General features: G+C 39.7%; 1 protein-coding gene and 2 long non-coding RNA genes across 9 annotated transcripts in view; 1 reads left to right on the top strand and 2 right to left on the bottom strand.

The window, feature by feature from the left end:
* Positions 1-397: 397 nt before the first annotated feature.
* LOC310882278 lies at positions 398-5551 on the bottom strand. The gene is made up of 3 exons (XR_014572888.1): positions 5460-5551; positions 3084-3137; positions 398-2939 (listed from the first exon to the last, which is right to left on the bottom strand). It is a non-coding gene; the product is annotated as an uncharacterized lncRNA (long non-coding RNA).
* The window catches only part of CPPED1 (calcineurin like phosphoesterase domain containing 1), a 52585-nt gene continuing 34620 nt past the window's right edge, over positions 4888-22852 (top strand). For 2 of the 7 annotated variants that reach the window (XM_083800762.1, XM_083800763.1), the window contains exons 1-2: positions 4909-5083; positions 15390-15608. In XM_083800762.1, the coding sequence (XP_083656888.1) occupies positions 4984-5083; positions 15390-15608 (319 nt within the window). In that variant the 5' untranslated portion in view covers positions 4909-4983. Of the gene's footprint in view, positions 5084-5517; positions 5660-14123; positions 14194-15389; positions 15609-22852 lie in introns of those variants that run through there. The other 5 variants (XM_083800760.1, XM_083800766.1, XM_083800759.1 and 2 more) reach the window with 5 other exon arrangements.
* Positions 5666-12830, bottom strand: LOC310882275. The gene is made up of 3 exons (XR_014572885.1): positions 11454-12830; positions 10614-10904; positions 5666-10517 (listed from the first exon to the last, which is right to left on the bottom strand). It is a non-coding gene; the product is annotated as an uncharacterized lncRNA (long non-coding RNA).

Below are 22852 nucleotides of genomic sequence, written 5' to 3'. Positions count from 1 at the left end.
ATCTGGGTTTTTATTTTTTTCTAATAAAATGTCATTTATCAGCAAAGAAGGAGAAAGGAATCTGAGAGTCATGCATACAGATGCATGAGCTAAATACTGCTTCTTTTGCCAGATTTCTGCTTTTGCTTGTACATTAATGGAAAATCTGTTTGTTTAAAAATAAGGGAAGTCCAACAAGTCCAAATTTTGGATCTAGATGTGAATTACAAGCTCTTATATCTAGATTTTATTCTCAGACCAAGTCCAATAGTACGTACCTGAAGCCTGTAGTGCTCAGAAACATATATTGAATTGTATCTTCACATGTATTTATATACGTAATTTCCCCCTATTTGTGTCTGGACAGGTCTTGGTGATCACCAGGAATTATACACTACACACAATTCAACATGTATAGAGAGCATTTAAATGTTTAAACATCAGGAAGTGCTTAGGTAGTTCAGGATGAGGTGGCTGTCAACCACGACCTTTCCACATATTTTTGGAGAAGGGTACTTCCCTTACAGCCTTGATTTTGTTACTGAGCTCTAGGCCTTCTGTGCATTTTTTCTGTGTCTAGCAGTTTCAGTGCAGGCTTACAACCCAAAGTTCTATGGCTCTTCAGGAGCAAAAATCTAATGTGTCACAAGTATACACTAGTGCAAAGAATTACTCTAGTCTGGTGCTCATGTTCACTAGAATGGTGACTGGTCATGGCTGCTGAATTTGCTGGCACCACAGGTCTCAACTGCTCAGCGAAAGATGAAAGTATTGAGTGTATGTGAAAACGAAATCTCAGGATAGGGAAATCCAGAATCAGAGGCATCCTGAATAAAGTAGATCTCATGAATATTTGGCAGCACATAAAATGAATGAGGCACTTCTTACAATCTTACAAAAACTACCTGGATCTAGACAGAACCTGTATCTGTGTCAGAAATGGGAATTCAGTGTGCAAAACAAATTGAGTTAAATAGTGTGTTTAACTCATTACATCAACTTTTATCTCTCTCATAGTTACAGTGACTCAAGGAATATATTACAGGTTTCTTGAACAAATGGAGCCTGCCCACACTAAATGAGTCAGATAAAAATCAATTACATTTTGGATTCTTAACTCTGGAAATAATCGATGCCATCATTGTTCTGTCCCTAGAAGCGAAATACTGGTCCTGGTCAACCAATCTTTTTAACTTGGTTTGTGCAAAACATTTTAAGTATTTTTTTATCTTATTTTTTGGACCCTTTGAAAATGGATAAATATTTGGTATTGAGGCCAAATATTAATAGGGCCTTTTTAAATACCAATAAGCACTGTTTAATGACTCATTTATGTTCATATGGAATGTGACCTTAAGTTTTATCATATTTTGTAATATTTGATGCTCCGACTGGTAAATTTATTTGTATTTCTGTAGTCTGGAGTCTTCTACTCTCAGCAGTGTAATGGGAGATAAAGACAGAATGGGCTAGTATAAGCTACTACTCAAAGTTTTCAGAGTTTAGAAATTTGTATCCATTAGCTGCTTGGGGGAGAAAAATGTGTGTCATATGCCAAACCTACCAAACTATAACACCTACTAGGAATGCTGTACTACTGTTACAGCATTTATGCAAGCTGGAAGAAGAAAGAAATAGAAAACAGACTTGATACATTACATTATATGCTTTATTTCTTCAGCCTGTGTAAGTCCATATTGTCTCTAAACTAATACAATGGTGTGATACTCTTTATATCATCAGTTTTTATTAATTCCCCTTGCTTTCTCTAACTTATCCCTCAAGGACTGATATATATTAGCAAGCACTGAAAACAGATGTTGATAATTCTTTGTGTGTTGTTTACACCTCCAATTTTCATTGGATTCCCTGCATTCCAGATGGCACATAGTGATTCTATTAAATGTGTACGATTAAAATGGTTTACTTTCAAATCTGCATGTCTGTTTGTGCTTTGTAATTTTAATTCCAATGTCTTGACCAATCCCATTCTGTCCTTTTGACCTTTTGGATTCTTCCATTTTTGCAATTTGTTATCTTCTTGTCATTTGCCAAAAATAGAGAAAAGATTCCCTGCTTCAACCATTCCTCATATGATTTGTCATCAGCGATAGTAAATTTTAGAATTAATTACTTGTTTTATTGGTACATTCTTTAGGTCTCTCAAAGTGCATGTAACCATACTTAATTAGTTGTAGTAGGAAATGAAGTAGACTGTCTGCAACTGTTTTTTGTTTGGTTGGTTGGTTGTTTTTTTGTTGGGTTGGGTTGGGTTGGGTTGTTTTTTGTGTTTGTTTGTTTGTTTCAGAACTTCCAAGTTAAGAACTATTTGGATTGGCAGTATGATGTAATACGTACTAGAGTAATTCTTAGGAGATTTGGACTCCTCAGACCTGCCCTATTCTAATCAGTTTTTACAAAGCTAAACCTCATATAAACATTTCCTTTTCGCTGCTTCCATTTCTCGTTTTTGATCTATCTTATATTCAATATACTGCATGCTTTTACAGAATGGTATATTCTCCTGTGTATGTTCACAGTAACTTTTAAAAATTATTAAAACTGTACTCAATTTATACTCTACAAATAAGATCAGATACACAGTACTGTAAATTATTTATTCAGTGCCATTATATTCATGACACTTCATATAACAAATCAACTCCTATGACAAAATTCTGCTGCTTTATCTAGGTCTCATCTGGAGTAAGTCCATGAAAAACTATAATTAAACCAACATAGATTTGTAGTAACTTTAAATGACTTAGTCATAGTAAAATGAATATAGCACTTGGTCTATGATCCTGGCTTCAAAAATGTGTACTCCAAATTTGGCAGAGTGAAGGAGGCAGGAGAGAGCAGAAATTCCCCTCCTGCACATACATTCGCCATCCTCAGGTCTCACGTTTATATGCAAATGTTCCTTTATTTCTGCAGATGAAAACACTTCTGCACTCAGCCTGCAAAATCACAAGAAAATGTGTTTAAATTACAAAATGGAAATTTCTCATGGCATCCTCATTACAGTAGACAATACTCATGCAGATGTAATATCAGTGGATTCCATTTGAAGAGGAGGCAGTGTAGGCACACTGCATACTCACCATACTCATCACCTAGAAAGAGCTAAGCATCCTGAAGCTCATCCATGACCCATCCTGCAAAGAGATCAAATACAGTACTGACAACAGAATTGTAGAAGAGAGCCCCCTACACAGATGTAAAGGAAAAAAAAAAGAAAGAAAGAAAGAAAGAGAGAGAGAGAAAAAAAAAGAAAAAAAAAAAAGCTGTGAAATTACAGAGATTTAGATAAATCTAGAAGATCTTAAAGTCCATATGGCTGTAACCATCTACATCTGCACCAGGTCTGATTCACTTTTTCAGATGTGCATATCTTGATTTTAGAAAAATGGGTGTCTTTCACTGCACATCCAGGTTAAGAAAAAGGTAGCTCTGTGTGCTGATCAAAAGCATGTCCTTGTGCTGCAAAACTACAGTAGGCTGTCTTGCCAAAATAGTTATGTTCTCTCTACACTTTTTTGGCATGATCTTGATGGTATTTCACTTGCAAAATTCACCCTGAGTTTAGCTGAAGTCATGCAGCTTGGAAGATTATATTCTGCTATATGACTGTATGGCCCTATTAAGCAGACAAGTTGAAAATTGAAAAGAAACAGAAAAGGTCGAAAATCTCTTTGGATCATTCAATCAATTGCTCTTATTAGCCAGAGCTGTTCCAGCATTATACTGTGATCACCTACTACTATGATGGTGTTATGATATTTACATAGGCTGCACCTGAGAGTGACAAGTACACTTTAATATTTACTCGCTTAATGTACCAAATGCTGCCTCATGAAGAGGGGAATTGACATAAATGACTTAATAAAAAGACTTCCTCTGGAGCTTTGCATCTAATGATCATCAAGTAGTTTACAAGCAGGAATGAAAGTGGCATCAAAACGGTCTTCATTCAGGGATAATAATACCACCATTTTACAGATGGAAAAATAATCCAGATATAGGAATGTATTTTAGGCAATGACAGCAGCCTTATCCAGTGCTTCACTGCAGGTTTCATAGGACGAATGAAGAGGCACTCAGAGCCATGTCAAATGGTGAAGAATAATGGGACTGTGGCTGTCCTGCCAAGGAAATTACCATTGTGCGGCCTTTCATACAGTGCTGGGTCAAAAAGGGACTCCAGTACAGAAAAGATTAGGAGAACTTTGCCTCACAAGGGTTACCTCGTACTGTTACAGCCTGACCACGCAGCCTGCCCAGGGACATGGAGACTACATGGGCTGTGGCAGCTCACGCAATGGAGAGCAGGCACTGTACCTCTGCTGTTTTTGTGTAACCATTGGTGGAGATGTTGGTCTCTTTTCTCCGGTGACAAGTGATAGGACATGAGGCAATGGCCTCAAGTTGTGCTGGGGAGGTTTAGATTGGATGTCTGAAAGAATTTCTTGACAGAGAGTGTGGTTGGGTATTGGAATGGGTGCCCAGGGAGGCCCCATCCCAGTCCCCGGAGGTATTTAGGAGATGTGGGGACATGGCACTGAGGGACGTGGGGTTGTGGCAGACTTGCAGTGTTCGGTGGTGGTTGGACCTGATGATCCTAAGGCTCTTTTCCAACCTAAACGATTCATTGTGCGACTTTGTGAGTAAAATCGAGGCAAAGGCAGTGCAAGCTGGAAAACATCCCTTCACGGTGCAGAGGAAGACTGCCAGCTCTTCCAGATGACGTTGGCTCTCCTCACTTGACACGTTAGGAAACACTTGAAGAAAATCCTGCAGCGTTTTACCGACTTTTACTCCTTCGGGTGTACGTGTCTCCTCGCTTCTGCTTCACTTTAGCTCCCCCCTCCCGGGGCCGCCCCCCGCAGCCGCCCCCCTCAGCCGGGCCGGCCTCCCCCGCGCCCAGGCGCCTCCCCGGCGGAGGCGGTGCCGCCCCCTCGGCGGCCCGGGGCCCGGTGGCTGCCGGCGGCGGCTCCTCTCGGCATGGCGGCCACGGGGGACGCGTTCCGGAGGGCCTGGGGCAGGGCCCTGTCCGCCTTCCGCCACGGTACGCCGAACTTCGGCGCGGGGCGGCGGGCGGGAGGTAGGGAAGGGGGGGGACGGGCAAGGGCAGCCCGCACCGGGCCGGGATCCCCGCGGTTGTAGCAGGGAGCGGGGCCGGGCCGGGGCCTTCCCTGGGCCTGGGCCTTTCCTCCCCGCCGGAGCCCTGCACCGGGGCCGGCAAGGTGCGGCTAATGCTGAGCTCCGCAACTTGTGAGGCTGTTGGTGCCGGCGCTGTGCTCCCGGGGGCCTGCAGCCGTGTGGGTGACCCAGCTCGTGGCACCCGCCCGGGCAGTGTCCCTGCAGGTGTCCCTGTGGAGCCCAGCAGGGCCCCGGCTGCCTCAGGGTGGTGCAGCCCCTCGCAAGGTGGAGGGCAGCTGCGGCTCCTTTCCTGCGGCTTCCACCTGAGACCACCTCACCTGGGCAGCGACCGCACTCGCCTCCTCCCAAGTGAAGGAAGTTGGAGGCTTCGGCTGCTCCTGGGGGCACACCAGCACCGAGCATGCTCTTGTGTCACACCTCTTTGTAAAAGGCTCCAAGGATGGAGAGCCTGTGCTTTTCCTAGGTCTCCGGCACCTGGCAAGCTTTAGCAGTCACTTCGTGTTGCCACACATGGAAGGTATTCTGTTGCAGTGTACCTGTTTATAAATTACAAGTTGTATTGGTTTGGCGAGGTGGGCAGGGCTATTCAGTCCCAGTGATTCTGCTGTATTTTCTTGGGTATCATTTGGAAATATTTGGCTTTGCTTGTTGCCAAATAAAGAGAAATCACCAACTCTGAGCATGTGAAGTATATGTATACAGTCATCCTGGCAATCTATTAATTGCAGATGGTCTGGTTGGTTTGGAACAGAATGCCAAGCATTTGCTGAGGGGACAGATGGCAGACAAGCCATCTAGTTACATCAACTATATAGGGAAATCGTAATAAAAGGAGTGTTCGAGGCAGTGTAAAAATTTCTGGCAAAAGTTGTATCGAGTGCTTCTTGAAAATTGCCTTAAATGTGGACAAAAATGTGATTTGGTTACCTGTTTTCCAGGTTTGTTTCATTCTCCTGAAGTGTCCTTGTTTGGTGTTCTGTAAATAAATATTAATTAAGGCTTTTCTCAGTGACTGCTCCCTTTTAATGTTGTTTAGAATGTGTAGCCCAGCTACCGTCTCTAAGTACAATGTCTCTATATTAATGTTTTACTTAGCTCTCTTCTAAGAGTCTAAAGTTCAATGCAATGTTTTAATGACTAAATGATTGGGAAAAAGAAAAAAAAAAGACTCAAAGGCTAACAAAACTGAGGCAAAGTTTCTTGCAGTTTAAAATGTAAATCAATTGCCTCCTTTTTTTTTTTTTTTTCCCTCTGGCTTTAGAGTTCTTTCATCCTACAGACATAATTACTTCTGTCAAGCAGTTAGCTACACAAAATATTTACCAGTACTGTTATGGTTTGGCACAGTTAATTTCCTTTTTTCTTACTAGCCTTTCTGCAAAATCATGCTTCCACACCCTATCCCCCAGTAGTCATTTGTTCAGTCTGCTTTCACATGATGTGGAGGTTATACCTCTAACCTGTGCTGATCTACTCTTGATATGTGAGTTGTGTGAACCAGAAGCTCAAAGTTCTAAAGGTCTAAAATATCCATGTAACTGATGGAGCGTAGTAGCAAACACCACATAAATTCCCTACTTTATTGGAAGGGGACCTCTGTATGTTTTGGCTTTTTTTAATACATTCTCTGTCTGTCTTATCCATGCTTCAGATGTCCACTACCTTTGTTAGTGTTTTAGTGACTACACACAGGACTGTATGTTTAGGTAAGTTCTGTCGTTTTCCCCACCACCTCTCCCAAAATCTCTAATGCTATAGCATGCCATGCAAAGAATTTCTGGGAAAGTATGTACAGCACTTTTTCAAATAACTGTACAAGCAACAGTACCATCAGCTGTTGTCAGGTTGATTTATTTTTTCCTCAAGTGGAGGAAATAGTCCTGTTTGTGTTTCTTGCAGGGTGTCTGGTATGTGTGAGAAAATAGTTGTGAGAGCAGGGAGACTGCGTGGTGCAGGAGGGAGCATCCTTAGTGCCCCAGGTGCTTGGCTAAATTCTTGGATAGGTCACACAGAGATGAGTTAGGATCAGATCTGGTGAGAAAAATGAAGTCACCACAAATGTAAAATTAAAAAAATAAGTAATATCAAATTATTAAAAAAAAATGAATAATCCTAAATCCACAGCCTAACTACGTGTTTGAGAATCTGCTAGTTTTGTCTGATGGTTCCAAAACCTTGATCTGCAAGAGGCAGGTAACCAGAGTTGTGTATTCATGTGCTCAGTCCCGCCAGTGATGGTTTCTACCTCTGTCATGTTGCTGTCACTCAACTTTTGCAGACTAAGTTTATTCAGCTGGTCCTCATATTTTTTATTTTGTCCTGTTCTTTATTCTGTTCCTAACTATGCTGTTTAGCCGTTATTGTCTATTGAGGTAACACCTTTGTAGTACTTGCTAGAGCTTTGATTGTTTCTATGAAGTTTGTGTTTGGTTGGTTTTCCCCTGCGTGCGCTGCTGTGCACTTTTCTGCACTGAAGTTCATCAGCTTTCTTGAACAGTGACTCTGAGTAATGAAGTCTTTCCTCAGTTCTTCACAACCAGGCCTTGCTTGCATTTAGCCAACTAGCTTGGTGCTAGCAAACCTCACTTCCTTGCTATTCAGTTGCCCCTACAGATGGTTTTGAATATATTGAACAGTATAGATGCCAGTACAGATTCACTTGGGAGCTGTGCAACTTGGCCCCTTTCTTTTTTCTGACCTGTTATTTATGTCTGAGAACCTTCATTGATGGCAGCTGGGCTCCTGTAAGAGCCTTGGGTAAGGAGCTGTGTCAGACACCTGTTGGAAATTCAAGTAGACACTATCAAGTGGATTTCCCTTGTCCACCTAAAAGCTGTTGATGACTTTCTGAAGAATCAGTACATGCAGAAATTGTTTTTGTTACAGTTTCTATTAGCATTGCTGATCAGTAGGCACCAGACTGCTCGGTGCTCTGTTAAGTGTAGAAGTGATACTGGCCATCTTCCTGCTTCTCTGTACAAAAGCAGTTTTAAGAAAGAAGTAACACTCCGTGCGTTGGATGGTTGTGGGTTTTTTTTTTGTTTTTTTTTCTTCCTTCAGTTACTTTCAAATTCTGTGGGTGCCATCTAATCCGAGTGGTTTGTTGGTATTCACGTCTATTTGTTGAATCATTTGCTGGTATTTGAGCCTGGTCTGATGCCCCATCTGTAAGGAAGGGTTCTGGCCTCAGATCTTCACAGGTTCTTCCACAGTGAACAAGGGTATGAAAATGTACATTGTTTTTCTGTTCCACCTTTATCTTTGGGTGCATCTTGCATGTCTGGAGCATCTGTTAGTCTTAGTGAATGTCTGCAGCTTACCTGCTCACACTGCTTCCAAAGAGGGCTTTATTAGATTTTGGATTTATGCTCTTTCTAGTTGTTCTTCATTCTTTTAAACTGATTTCTTGGACTACCAGTGTATAAACCTGGAAACCTATAAAAGTTAACCTTTTAGTATATAAAATCTTTCCCGATTTCCTTATTTTGGATGCTTCAGCTTTTTTAAGAGTGCTTTCCTGTTCTTACCACCCTCCTTATGGCTGTTATGTTGTTCAGTTGGGCTGGATTCTTTCGGGCTTTTCTCAAGTCCTTCTCAGTAAATGCTGTGCATATGGTCTGAGCCTCTGGGATAGTGTCTTTGAATAGTTTCCATGCTGTCCTCAAGGATTTTTGCTCTTTTTAAAAGCTTCATAATTACATATAATTCCCCTTCCTTTGAAATTAAATACAACTGCAGTTGATTTCTTATATTTTTTCTTGCTTTCACATGAATGTTGGATCTTTGCACATTATGATTACCATTCTAGAACTCAACAGCAATATTTTTGATCAGGGTTTTACACTGATCAGAACAAGTCAAGAACTGCTTCCCAGCTAGCATATTCCATTCCCAGTACTGCCTCCAAGTCTCATAGAATTAGGCATTTTTTTTCACGTGGGCTTTAAGCAACTTTCAGTGACTTCACCTTGTCATTATGCAAGCCACCCCCCTTCACACCTACAGTCATGGGCTGTAGAAGTTTCTCTATTTTCTGCAATGGGTTTACATGCTGAATTTGGGGGTGGGCATAAAGGCATGACTAGCGTTTAGCATTTCATAGCCCTCAATACAAATAAACTGTATTGGAGGGGGTATTTCCTACCTTGATATTTTATCTTAGTTTATTTTATCTTAGTTTTTAGATAGTTTATCTTTAAAAAATAGTAGCATTGTTTAAATTATTTGAGAAACTATTCTGTCAGTGTTTCTTACTGACAGCTCTGTAGTTTAAGCTTACAGTACATCATTTCTACAGCAATTACTCCTTTAGGGAGTTTTATTTTCTCCGCTAAAATGTATTTTGATACCCATTTTGAAGATTTTTCTTTTTGCTGATACATAAAGTCATGTCTCCCATAGTAGGTTACGTTGGTCATTCAGCAGAACCCCCTGTCATGTTTTTGGTAGTCTCTAAGGTACACCTGGAAAACACAGCTGAAAGGAATGAATGCTTCATTAGATTGAAATCTTCTGTGTTTGAACATACAGAAAGTAATGCCAGTATCTTTTGAAACCGTAATTACTGATAATGTTTTAATAGCAAACAAGGAATTATTAAAGATTTAGTGCATGTACTTTATTGGTTTTTAAGCTGCTCCAGGAGTGAAAACAGCTGTTTGCAGGAATTAAATTGACTTAAAGGTGAACTGAAATTTTTGCCTTGTGTGTTGTTTGTGATACACAAATGCGGCATTCATTTAAAAAAAAAATTGCTTTTTTAGAAAACCAAAGTTATGCTTCTTGTCCAATCTTATGTCCATGATTTGTTTTTAGGTATTTTATAGGCAGACAGCTAAAAGCAGGGAAGCATGTACGTTCTGTTGCTATTTCATATTTAAAAGCAGACAGAAGAGGGACTTGGGCCATCTTTATCTTTCAAAAAAAATGCTATAGAAGTTATTAAATGCTTTTGGTTTGCTTTTTGTCTTTGGTTAGCAATCTGAGTCATGGAAAAAATCTACCTTTCAGTTGTTTCAGTGATCTTTCAGAGAAGCGAAGTCAAGTCCCCTGGCAAACCCAGCATCAGAATAAGGGTACTTTTCATATTTATTTCTGCCCATATTGTACTGAGCAAGCGTGTCCACGTCCTTTCTCCTCTGATAGTGCAACGTCCACTGAGAGACTGCAGCCAAGAGTAGCTTCTCATAACTGCTTTGTTTCCGTGAAATGCTGTAGAGTGTAGAGATAAAACCAAAGCAACCTCAAAGCCAGAGCTTGTTGTGTTGACAGTCCCACCAGTGCCACTGGAAGTGCCACCAGTGCTACGGGGCTGTTGCAGGCCTGCTTGCAGTGCTCTGTATGACATCTCTAATGGTCTCCTCGGCCTTTGTAGTCTGAGGAGAAATTAGAATAAAAAGGGAAGAAATAAAGGCACGTGACAATAATAGCTATTGTACCCTAGAAATGGTGAGGTTTGACTTAAATCCCACCTAGGTCACTGAAGTCTTCTTGTGTGTGATCACAATGCACCACCCAGGTTTTCTCCTGCGTATGCTGCCAACTGCTCTGGCCCTTCACAGAATTAATCCTTAGATAAAATTAGAAGCTGGCACCATTTTTCAGTCCGTGCTACTTAAAATACATTGCATTGATCCTCTCTCCGTACTTTGGTGTGCATGGGAGCAGAGTAAGAGTGGGAAGCTATCGAAACTGAGGCATAGCAACATGTTCGGAAGTTGGACTTCTCCCGTGGCAATCGGATGTACGGCTCTTAAGGAGGCCTGCGAACAAAACAGATTTGGAATAGGAGCTTTGTGGGGCTCTGTCGGAGCAGCTCTGCAGACCTTATTTGTCCTTCAGAAATAGAAGCCCTATGTACATCACTTGTCTGAGAAATCTGCTGACTTCTGTCTGGCATTTGTGGTTTTTGATTGCTGTGGTAGTTTCAAAAAGTCATAAATGACCTCTGTGCCAGTAGTGATAAAGAACCAATTTTCAGGTGTTCTCAGCTCTGTTCAGTTTTGCGATGCAAGGGAAAAGGCAAAAAAAAATATTTACTAATTGAGTCTGTCTTCTATTGCTTTACCTTTGTCTAATGCAACTATGTAGCTTATTTAAAGGCTTGAAAAATGGACCCCCCATGGATTTGAAAATTGAACCTCCTAGCCAGAAGGATGCCTTTGATGTCATCCACATAAAAGCCATCACTTGCTCCATTTGAAGGGAAGATAGCAACTGCACACGCTCTTTAATTGGAACCTTACAGAGAAACATCGAGGACCTGGATCATGACTGGATGATCACTGCAAAAACAGCTGTTTGTTACTAACCTTCTGCCAGACTTCGGCATTCCCCTGGCATACCAACAGGGTGGTTTGTCTGAGCATTCTTGTGATCCACTGCATAGTCCAACAAACAGGTCCAAGCAGCCTTCTGTTGTGCCTCTCTTACCACTTGAGCAGCTGAGGGTCATTTGCGTGGCTTATGTACACCTGCTCTGCTGGAGGTGCTGACAAGCAGCTGGTGAGGGAGAAGCAGGGCATGAAGATTTGCTAATAACTGTCTGAACACAGATTGAAATCCATCAATAAATCATGTAATTGACAGGCAGAAGACTTCTGGATCCAGCCACAGTAGTGGATGATGTTTTTCTATTCTGTTCCTCAGTGCTACGCTCTTACCATGTTGGTCTGTTGTAAGAGCACTTGTGCAGGAGTGCTCCTGGGGTTTTAAGCCAAATCAGCCAAGTTGCACCAGTAGCAACAACTTAGTTTAACTGGACTGATGTTTTGCCTTGCACTGATGCAGAGAAACCTGTGTGAACTGCTCTGCAAGCTGCAGTAAGGGCAGTTAAGAGTTATTTCCTGGAGGAGCTAGTTCCAACTGGGGCTTCAGGCTTGGTGCACATGCAAATATGCACCAGTGCTGCTGTACCAGTACAACTCTCTTCACAATATTCTGCTTTTAATTGTAGTACTTGATAGTAACTGGAACATAGTGCTTTATAGTAACTGAAACATGTTCCCGATAAACAAAAACTTAAAGTGGGTGTCCCTGTATTCTTTTGTTTGCATACATTCTTCAGTGTTTTTTATGTGGGGATGAAAGTCAGTAACTATTAAACTTAATTGGTAAGTGCCACATGATAAATGATAAGCTAATGCAACCTGGTTTAAATACTGCTAGGATTTTTTTAGTTAGGTTTCTAGTAATCAAATAGCAAGAAAAAGGTAGATAAAATTTATTCAACCTCACTGTTATTTTGTAACTATTTAATAAATTGTGTAATACTAAAAAAAGAACTTTCAACTAAATTTGACTAAGACCAGTTAATTAAACTAACATTTTAAGTAAATGTTATTTATGTAGACCCGATTCCTGTGTCTCTCCTGTTGTCCCAGCTTTGTTTTCTAAATTTGATTCCTTTTTGTATTTTTTTCTTTCCCACAGGAGACTGTGGCGTATATTACCTCTGCATCAATTTCAGTTTTTCTCTTTTCACCCCCTATCTCTTTCCTTTTCTCCCCACTCTTCTTCACCTCCACCTCTGCATCTTCTGCTTCTCCTTTCTTCTGCCACTTCTTGGTTCTGTCTGTGTGCTGAACTTCTCTTTACAAATTCATCTTATCAGTCTCTCTCTCCCTCTGCCTCACATGACCATCACCCACCCACTCAAACCAGAGCATCTGTGCACAAGCTTGGAAACATTCAGGTACCTAAAACCTAGAGAGCTACTCTGTTGGCATAGATGTAAGGCAGGGGAAAAGAATGCCGTGAAATGAGAATAGCCCCTGCTCTGGCCTTACAGAGAGTTTAGCTCCAGCTCTGCAGCCTCCCTGACAGCACGCTCTCTGCTTGCCAGGCTCCCCTCTGCCCAGGCAGTGTACATGAACCTCCTCGGTACGCGGGACCAGGTCCAACCCTGCTACCTGGCTGCCACAGCTGTGCAGCCACCTTCACCACCACACCACCCCACGGCTTGAGCAGGGGAAGCATGGTGCATCCATCAGTGAAACCCAGTCCTTTAAAACAAAGATTAGCTTTTCTAAGTGGTTCCTGTGAAGATAGATGTCTCTCCGTTGGCTTGGGTAACTATTGTAGGAATTACTGGCTTCAGGTTAATCAGTGCAAAATAAGTCAATTATGCTCAGCATCCGTGATCAGCGCTGGCTCCCAAGTTACTGGAAAAGGGACAGGTGCTAAGGATCCCACCACATTGCTCAAAGACTAAAGCTTTTTTTCCCCGAGCATCAGTTTAGTGAGTGTGAGGTTGTTGCACTCCTCCATAACAAGCTCCCATTTCAGACTTTCTCTTTTCAGCCTTGCTTTGTATAGGTCATAAAGGATTTCTGATGCAAGCCTCCTTAACTCGTTTCTTTATAACTTTCTGCTTAGAAAAACTATGAGGTGATTTCTCTGCCCAAACAATGCCTTTGGTACAGCACGTAAGCTGATTTTTATGGCAGTCATATTTTTCATTTTCCATGCAAGACACACACAATAAAAACCTAAATTACTTCATGTCATTCAGCTGGTTCCATAAGGCTTCTATTGAAAACTCATGGATAGATGGATCATCTCACTTCTCCGAATAAGTTATGTAATTGGAAGAGTTCATTTCAGAATTGAAAGCTAATAAATGGCTCAGAGTTCTATCTATAAAATGTGATTATTATTTAGAACAAGGCAATGCTAGCGTGAATTAACAAACAATGTTAATGGATGATAAGTAATTTTGTTTAGAAATTAAAGGTTACATTAACCAAAATGTAGAAGTTTGCATTTGGCAAAATGATCTGATGCCATAGCAACAGATGACAATTACAAGCAGCTGTGGGGACTTGCCCACATTCCTTCTTAGCCACCCCAGTCCTTTTATATCCATGGTGCAGATGAATTATAACCCCTGCTTTCCAACCTTCCTTGAAAGAAAACATACCCCTCTTCTTAGAAAGTAAGAAGGTCCAGTACTAGGCCACTTGGAAGAAAACAAGAAGTGAATCCATGCGGTAGACATGTTACTTGCTTATGTGCTGCTAGTGGGGGATAAATCTAGAACTGCTTCAAACTGTACGTCAGATCAGGCGAACACAATTTGGGAACGCACTTATCTATTGTATTTTAATTTGAAATAATTTGCTGTATCATTTTTTACATTCAACTGTAGATTGATATAGTCACAGACTTTCTGATGGTTGAAATGCTGTAAAAAAAAACAAGGCAATAAAACTAAATGTTTTAAACAAAATAGGAGTTAGACATGCTCGTAACAAGCATAGAAGTGAGAAAGCCAGACCCAGCTGTCCAAACTGAAGTTTTCAGGTCACAAATGAATGTCTTTAGACAGCTAGAGAAACCCCAGTGTACTTGTGTTTGTGCTTTAATTCAGAATTGAGATGTAAGTCTAGGGAACATGATACCAATTTTTGTTTTTAATCAGTAGCAAGCTATAGCTTTAGTTTCTCAGTGTGAGATTTCTTTTTCGTAACGTGCTTACAGGCAGTCTTATGTATCACACTTCTTTTGTGCTACTTGGTATTGGAGTATCAAAGAAACAAGTATACAAGAAGATTGTAGCAGTACAAATTCTGTAGTATAATCCATCTGCACTCACTCTACCAATGGAAATTTGTTTTGTTTTGTTTTGAGTTCCCACCTTTTTATCATAGTTCTTGGAAGCTATTGTGGCAGTTCCAAATTAGGTTTTCCATTACTGCTGCCAATTCTGATGTTGCTGGGATTTGTGTTTGCTGACCTTGGTTCTGTTTGGTGGCATTAGCCCTAACTCCAGAAAGTGTATTGCAAACAGCATTTAACTCAATAATAATTTAAGGACAAGTCTAGTGGAGCCATAAAATGTGGAATGTGTTGTGTGTGTTTTAAGTTGTTAATTAAAGGAGCAATAATTGGAGTATTAAAAGAATCTACTGAAATGTAATGTTACACACTTGTGCTCTGTTGTAGTCTTGCAATTTCCAGCACTATTTGCGAAATTCTTCACATACTTTTCCTCTAATCAGTCTGCAATTACCATGTGGTATAATTAGATTAATGTACTTCAATTTATTGCAGCTACGCCTTACAGGAAAATTTTGCAATTCTGCCTTTATATTTGTCCTATATGAATGACTACAGAGTTCTATACTTTCATGAAAGTGGACTCAACTTATTTAAGTGAAGAGCAATCAATTTAATGAGGCATAGAACTTTTCATTCTCTCTAAAAGTTTCTCTAGTACTTCACTTTTTTTTTTCCTGTGTTTTTAGATGATGAGTATGAATGGAAGGGACCTTTCTACTTCATCCAAGGAGCAGATCCTCAGTTTGGACTGATAAAAGCTTGGGCAGTTGGAGACACTAACAACGGAGATGATGAATGGAAAGAAGAAATCAAGTTAACAGAGCAAGCAGTGCAGGCCGTTAACAAACTAAACCCTAAACCCAAGTTCTTTGTGCTGTGCGGAGACCTTATCCATGGAATGCCAGGTAAGGCAATTAAAAGTATAACAACTCCATTTTCTTTATATTTCAGATAGGCAACAAGGCTAATTCCCTTGACTTCACAATATTCTTTCATAGCATTTGGTATCCTACTGTTTTGGTGTTCGGAAAAAACAGAATGTTTTTAGATGATTCCTGAGATGTATCGAGCATTTAAATTCTTAAAATGCTAAAAGTCAGCAAATTCAAGTTGTAGCATTCTGTCCTGTTGCTGTAGAAAGCAGTGATCAGTGTCTGTGTGTGTATGACCATAGGAAGAACAAGAGTGTCTAGAAAGGTGCGTTATAAAATTGGACAGTCATAACTTTAAAACAGACTCATAATATTGGCCATTTTAAGATAAATACTCTTACTGGAAGTGAATAAAAAAGTCATCTTACCAGTTGGCAAGTGGTCTCAAAAGCAGATCTAAACAAAGAGTCTTTGATTTCTTAGCCCTGATAACAAACAGAGCTGCAGACAGCCTTAGCAGTGCAGCTGACAGCACAACAATCCAACAAGAGAGCTTGCAAATTGAGTCCTGCATACTTTGCTCCACCTGAGGTGGTGCTTCCTGGCCCTTGTTTGCCCAGCAAGGTTTGAGTGCATTAGACACCTTTCACTAATTCATTCAGTGTCTCGCAAAGTGGATTTTAAAACCTTAGCTGCTTGACAAGACAAATTGAATGACATTGTTATTTATAAGCTACAACTGTCTTTTTTTCCAGAATACAATTTTAGTGATAGAGCAGAAAAGTATAAAAAAACAGGAGAATTTAAGCTTGCTAGGTTCTATTGCGTAAAACCTCAGCAGCTTGATCATAATGTGAAGTCTGCTGTTACACTGTTTTACTGATTTATCTTTTTCCATTAATTTTGGAAGCATACAGGTTTAGCCCAGAATTATAAGCTAATCTCTTCCTAAGAAGCATCTAACCTTCTCATAGCAAAGGTTTAATAAGTATTTCGATTAGGACATAATTTATGGAAGAGTTCCACATGTGTTGCTTTCAGCATCCCTTGAAAGGGAAGGAAAGAAACTCAGAATAAACAATAGGTGTTCTGCATCCTGTCAAGAAGGGTATTTCACACAGAGATTTAAATAATCAAGAAACCTAATCTAATTTCAGTTTACCTTGATATTTCCAAACTGCTCATAAAACAATGCAGAGTTCTGTCTGATACCTTTGTCTACCTTTGTCTATTTTGATTTTATCAACATTATTCTAAGGCCTATGCTGTTGATAGAGAACGAGTGCTAATTATAGACAGCCAGCAGTCTTCTGATTTCTGCTAGGTGCTGGATCGCTGGATAAAATAAATGAGTGTTGTGTGCTGCAAGTTTGTTTTCTCTTAGAAATGGATCTTTCATTATCCCTTCTACCAGTGTATGTCTTGGACTTGTATAATATTTTAAATAGAAACCTATCGAGTGCAGCAAAATATTATCATCCATTCATTTTACTAGCAAACATGTAAAAGAAATCAAATAGGTTGTACTGCTGAGATCACTTGTGGTGTATGATGTATGTGCTGTGCATTGTATAAATATTTGAAGCTACCTACTGCAATTTCCAAGCAATTGCAAGAAAGAGCAGTTATTAACTTGCTTGAGCTCCTGTATTTTATTTAATTCGCCTAGTAAGTTCTTGTTGATTTAAATTATATTCTTTAACACTTTATAAGCCTGTGTTACCACATCATTAAGGAAATAGTAGGAAATATACTGCTGAAAGGAATTTTAGTCTTCAGCTGAAACAATTTACTGTCTTGTTTCATTGCTTCTTTCGTATTTATACAAATGACTTTGTGTTGTGAGTTGGTAAACATATAAATACAACTTTACAGCCAGCCATTTGTCTTTCTGTCCAAACTGATGAGAGCCAGAGATAGAAGCCTGAGATAGAAGCAAATCATTCTTCTTTGCAGAGATACCTGGGGATTAGCACACTGATCAGTTGCCCCAAAGGGCAGAGAGACGTGTGTGATACAGCAGGGGGGATAGAAATGCTGAGTCAGAAAAAAATATTTCATAGAAGGTAAATCGGAATCTGTGTCTTTTAAAGGAATTTGAAACAAAGTAGTTTAAACTGCATGCATGTCTATTTTGGAAGTGAAATAACAGGTTTTTCAAAGGATTTTGTCCTACCTTTTTCTCTCAGTCTCTGGAATAGAAACTCCTTCAAAACACAAAAAAGGTTAAATAAAAACTCTAAGAATATATATTTTAAAGCGAGACAACCCATACCCTGTTTTAACAGTGTTTTATCAAGATACATATTAGCAGTTTCTTTGGTGGGGTTTGTTAATAGCTGTTACTGCATGAGACATTGCAAGACAACAGCATTAAGAAGCCAAGTTGTTGGCTTTATAAGAACTTATTTGCTGCATATTCTTATCAAATGGAAATCCCCTGATGTTAAAAATGAAACCTTTTCGGGTTCCTTGCAGTGATAGTTTCTGGAAAACTTGGAAATACTGCAGTCACTTTTTCTGTTTTTCTGCCACATTCCATGTTAAGCTCTGGGGGTCAAGGTGACTCACAGAGGAACGAGTTCCTAAATTTCTTCTCTTAGAGGGAACATGTTTGAAACTCTAGTATATTTCTGCACCAGTTCTAGCTCAGTTTTAAAGCAAAAATAATAATATAGAGCCGTTATATTCTATTATCAAATGGCACAAGTCTCTTTCTGCTAATTCTGATACAAATACTGTGCTTGGGATTTCATACCTTACAAATACATTCTCTTTTAGCAATTCTAACTTACAACCACAAAGAAATAAAAAGTTAAGTCAGTAACTGATTAAACTTCTAGAAAATTTTAGAAAGAGTTCAATTTTAAAATTATAATAAGAATATTGAAATTTGCCAACACTTTCAGCATCTTTTATTTAAAAAAAATCAAAATTTTAAGTCTTTCTGCAGTAGTACATTAATGAGTAAGAGAAAACAGGTAATCTAAGATTTGTTATAGCCAATAGCTTTTCAGGTAGCATGAATGCATAATTGATTGCATGCAAGACCAGAATGGAAGACCAGTACTTGCATTTCTTTTCCTCGAGGAACTTAAACATTCTGACTGCATGTTTGTAGTGGTATGGTACTGCCGTCATTTCATGCTTCTCCACAGAGCAGTCTCTCAAAGAATAATTGCTGTGCCAATTCCATTATCATGTTAGTTCAATAGAAGGAAGGATTAAAAAATCTTTTTTTCAGTAGGAAAAATTAAAAATTATATAAGACAAGACTTTGATTTAATTTTAACAGTTGTGAATTTGGCTTATCTTATTTAATATCTCAGATTACCTTGTAAATCACTTGTGTATATCAGCTATATTAAAACTATATTAAAATCAGGGTTAATGAAAGTGTATCATAGTTACTGTTGCAGCATGGTTACAGTCAGGTGAGGTTAAGCTTATTGTATGATCCACTGGCTGATGTCTGTCAGGTTCTTTGGATAACATTACTTTATAATCAGTGCCTGACAATAAAAAAGGACAAAAAAACCCACACACATTCCTCTCTTAATGTGTTTTATCATGAAGAGCTCAATTTAAGGTTTGTCATGACTGTTTTAAAGCACACACTCTAGCTATTAAGCTGAAGCAAGGTTGAAGCCTTTTGCAAAGGAACTCCAAGAAATCTCAGAATTCCAGCAGCTCGAAGTGATGAGCAGAATCCTGATCAGCTGGGAAGCAATCAGGCACAGCACTTGGAATCCATTACAGATGTCATTAGAGCAATGAAGTAATCAGCACCAGTATCTTGGTATTTAGCTGCTGATTAAAAGTAGTTTGTACTCTGAATATTATTTTCAAAAGTTTTTCTTGATTACATAATCAAGAATAGGATATCTATTTGTGGTAACGCTAATATTGTGGTATATAATCAAGAATTTTAAGCAATACCTTATAGTGCAACTTTGTTACTAAAAACGGTTTCTGTGAACTTGATACTTACACCTAGACACATCATGATAATGAGAGACTTGCTTCTAAAAACATTTGTGTGCATTAAGTTAGTATACCATAACTTACTACGGCAAAAATAGTAATCTGCAAAATATTATTGATTGGGTAATGTGTTTATTTCACTGCATTTTTGTAGCACTCTGGCAACTTCTTTCTTTTTTTTTCCTTTTTTTTTTTTGCCGTATCAAGTTTGAACTTTGTTTTGGTTTATGACAGCTTCCCATGTCCTTCCATCAACCAACACCCCTTGAGCACCACAGTGCAGCAAGGTTCTCCACCCACCTAGACTGCAACATCCTAACTCCACAGCCTTTGGAAGATAAAAAGTGCCTTGCAGTGACATCAGCCAACTCTCTGCATTCTGGGATGCTTCCCATCAAGTCCCACAGACTTGCTTGGGTTGAAATTTTTCAAGAAATACATGATTGTATCCTCTTGCACTACAGATAGTTCCTTTGCTTCTGTAAGTCTAGGCCCAAAGGCTTGGGAGAACATTTCAGTAAGGACTGAGACAAAAAGAGCATTGAGCACCTGTCACTAATCACTGCCTCACTCAGCAGTGGTTCTACATTTTGTTTGTTATTTTATTGCTAAAGTAGCAGCAGAAACTCTTGTTGCCCACCACGTCCCTTGCTAGTTTCAACTCTTGTGGAGCTTTTGTTTTCCCAACGTGAGCCCTGCATGCCCAGGCAGTTTGTCTTTGTTCTTCCTTTCAAGCTTATCTTTGCTTCAGTCTCCTTTTTATGTCCTTTTTACATCAACGCTCAAAGAGTTCCCCATTTAGCCAAGTCATTCTCCTGACAATCTACGCTTTTTTTTTTTCCCCTCAGTATAAGGATGGGCAATTCTTGTTAGGAGGAGGTTTCTTTGAAGACCTGTCAACTCACTCAAACTCTTGCCTTTCAGAGCTACCTCCCACAGGATCCCATCTACCAATTCCCCAAATAACACAAAGTCTTCTCTCCTGAAGCTCCAGATCTGCTGTCTGCCTGCTTTACTCCCCTCAGGATTATGAACTCCACTCTGATGGCTGCTGCAGCCAAGGCTGCCAGGGATTAACACGCTCCCTAGCACCTCCTGTGTTTGTGAGTAGCTGGGCTGGAAGAGTGGGCCCTGGTTGGCCCACAGATTTGCATCTGTGTTAAGAAGTTGTCCAGGCTCCCTCCTGGATTGCTGTCAGCAGGTACTGGGGAGGTTCGTCTCCCTTAAGAGTCAGGGTTCGTGATCTGGAGACTTCCTCAAGTTGCTTATAGAAGACTTAATCTGTTTATTCACCCCTATTGTCTCTAGCAAAATCCCACTCTTAAGGGCTGACCTCTCCTCTGATCGTGAACCACAGGCTCAACAAACCCAGTGTCTGGTCATGGAATACCCCCCTCCTTACATGGAGGGCAACCCCCTCCCACCTTCTTTCTTACCCTTCTTCCCTGTTTCATTTAATATGCAGCATTGTGCTTTCTTTAGCATTCCATACCTTTAGTCTGGAGCAGCGCTCAGGAACCAGCTTCTGCATTTCAACATCTTTCGTTACAGCAGCAGAGAATTCAGCTGTTTGCAAGGTCACCCCACTGCAGCCATGGAGAAATGCTCACTTCTGAAGCTGAGAATGACAGCTCTTTTTATGTGGCTGAATTCCCTTGGAGGAATTTATTTAAACTGCATTTTTGTAATGATGCTATTGCTATTAGTGGCATGATAGACATCAGTTCTATCCAGAAAAGTCTTTTATGTGATGTAGCTTTAGACCAGGTGTTTAATTATTTTTCATTAATTGCTCTGCTTACAAGGGTGAAAGAACAAGTAAGACAGCAAGTCTCCTGCGAACTTTACTTAGCTCTGAGTGTAGTAAAACGTAGCTGTTTAGAGACTAAAGGAAACGAGACTTGTCTAATAATGTGTATAATCAAAAAAAACTGATAGAACTTAAGCTTGATCTGTTAGCAGTGTTATAATGGATCAGTGAGCAAGCAATGTTTATGCTTGCAGTTTTAGATTAATTTGTATGTATATGTTAATTAGAAGAAATCAAAATTACTAGAATTGAGTATCATGGCACTCAAAGTACAGTGTGAATACCCGTACTAATTCCTCCAAGTGAAGGTGTAATCTCTAATACACATTTTTCCTGCCCATGTCTCCATGTGCTAAACAATCCACCACAAGCCTTTTCAGTCAAGTAAGCCCAAGCAGTAAGATGTTTCAGTTTTTTTCCTCTACCTTTGTTTTATATTAATAAATGATTTAATTAAAGGCTTTCAAACTGTTCTTTCTGACACATTTCTGAAACAAATGTGGTTCTGGTGGAGCAACCTTCAGCTTTTGCTGAGCGGACACAGCATTTGGCAGGAACAGCCATGCATGTTGTGCTCTACTTCAGAATTCCTTCGTTTTGCTGAGAGGTGGGAAGGAGGAAGACTTGGATCTGCTATTACAAAGGTCTTTTCTCTAAAGAATACATCTATTCCATTTTTATATCCCTTTGAAAAAAAATCAATCTAGACAGCTGTGTAAACGATGGCAGGAGACTAAGCCATTGTATTTGAAGTAGACTGAATTCCAATATAAGAATTATGTTGTCTCTGTTCTTCTGACATGCCTAGTGAATTAATTATGATGGCACTTCTTCATTTTTAATTAATCTGCCTATATTTCCATTTCTCTCATTAGTTTCAGAAGCAATTGTCCATCTTTCTTTCTAGTTCGATCACGTCAAGATAAGCAATTTTGCCTGTTTATGCTTTCTTACTCATTCCCAGTGTCTGATGTTGTGGGGCTTTTTTGCACAGATTTTTATTCATTTTAAAGCAGACAAAATATTTAAGTGGTGTTGCTCATTTGTTTTCTGTTTGCTGAGGTCAGAGCTGCCTCGTGCCATTTTGCACCTCAACAGTGGCTCTGAAATTGGTACACCTGGTTCCTGGGGAGATGTTGCACAGGAAGGAAAGCAGTTCATTTAATCCTTATATCTACCTGGGAGCTTTGTTTGTTACAGTGGCTCTTCCTCCTTTCCTAGAGTTTAGGGAATACTTGTGGTCTTTCAAAGATACCCAGTATTACTGCACATGGTGGCAGTACTGTAGTGAAGGTGGCTGTGAGGAAGGACAGTAGCTTTGTAGGTTATATATAATTGCAATATGAATTTTATATCTAGACTACAGATAAGGTCTCGTGAATTTATTTTATTCTATTATTAAATATATTTATTTAACATCAGACAGATTTGCCATATGCATTCAATTTTTGTCTGCCTGGTAGAGTAAACATCATCCTTGTTT

This window comes from Anser anser (assembly GCF_964211835.1).
Source record: "Anser anser genome assembly, chromosome: 15".
Taxonomy (NCBI): Eukaryota; Metazoa; Chordata; class Aves; order Anseriformes; family Anatidae; genus Anser; species Anser anser.
Note: the sequence above shows the minus strand (reverse complement) of the source record. Positions and strands in the feature narration are given on the sequence as shown.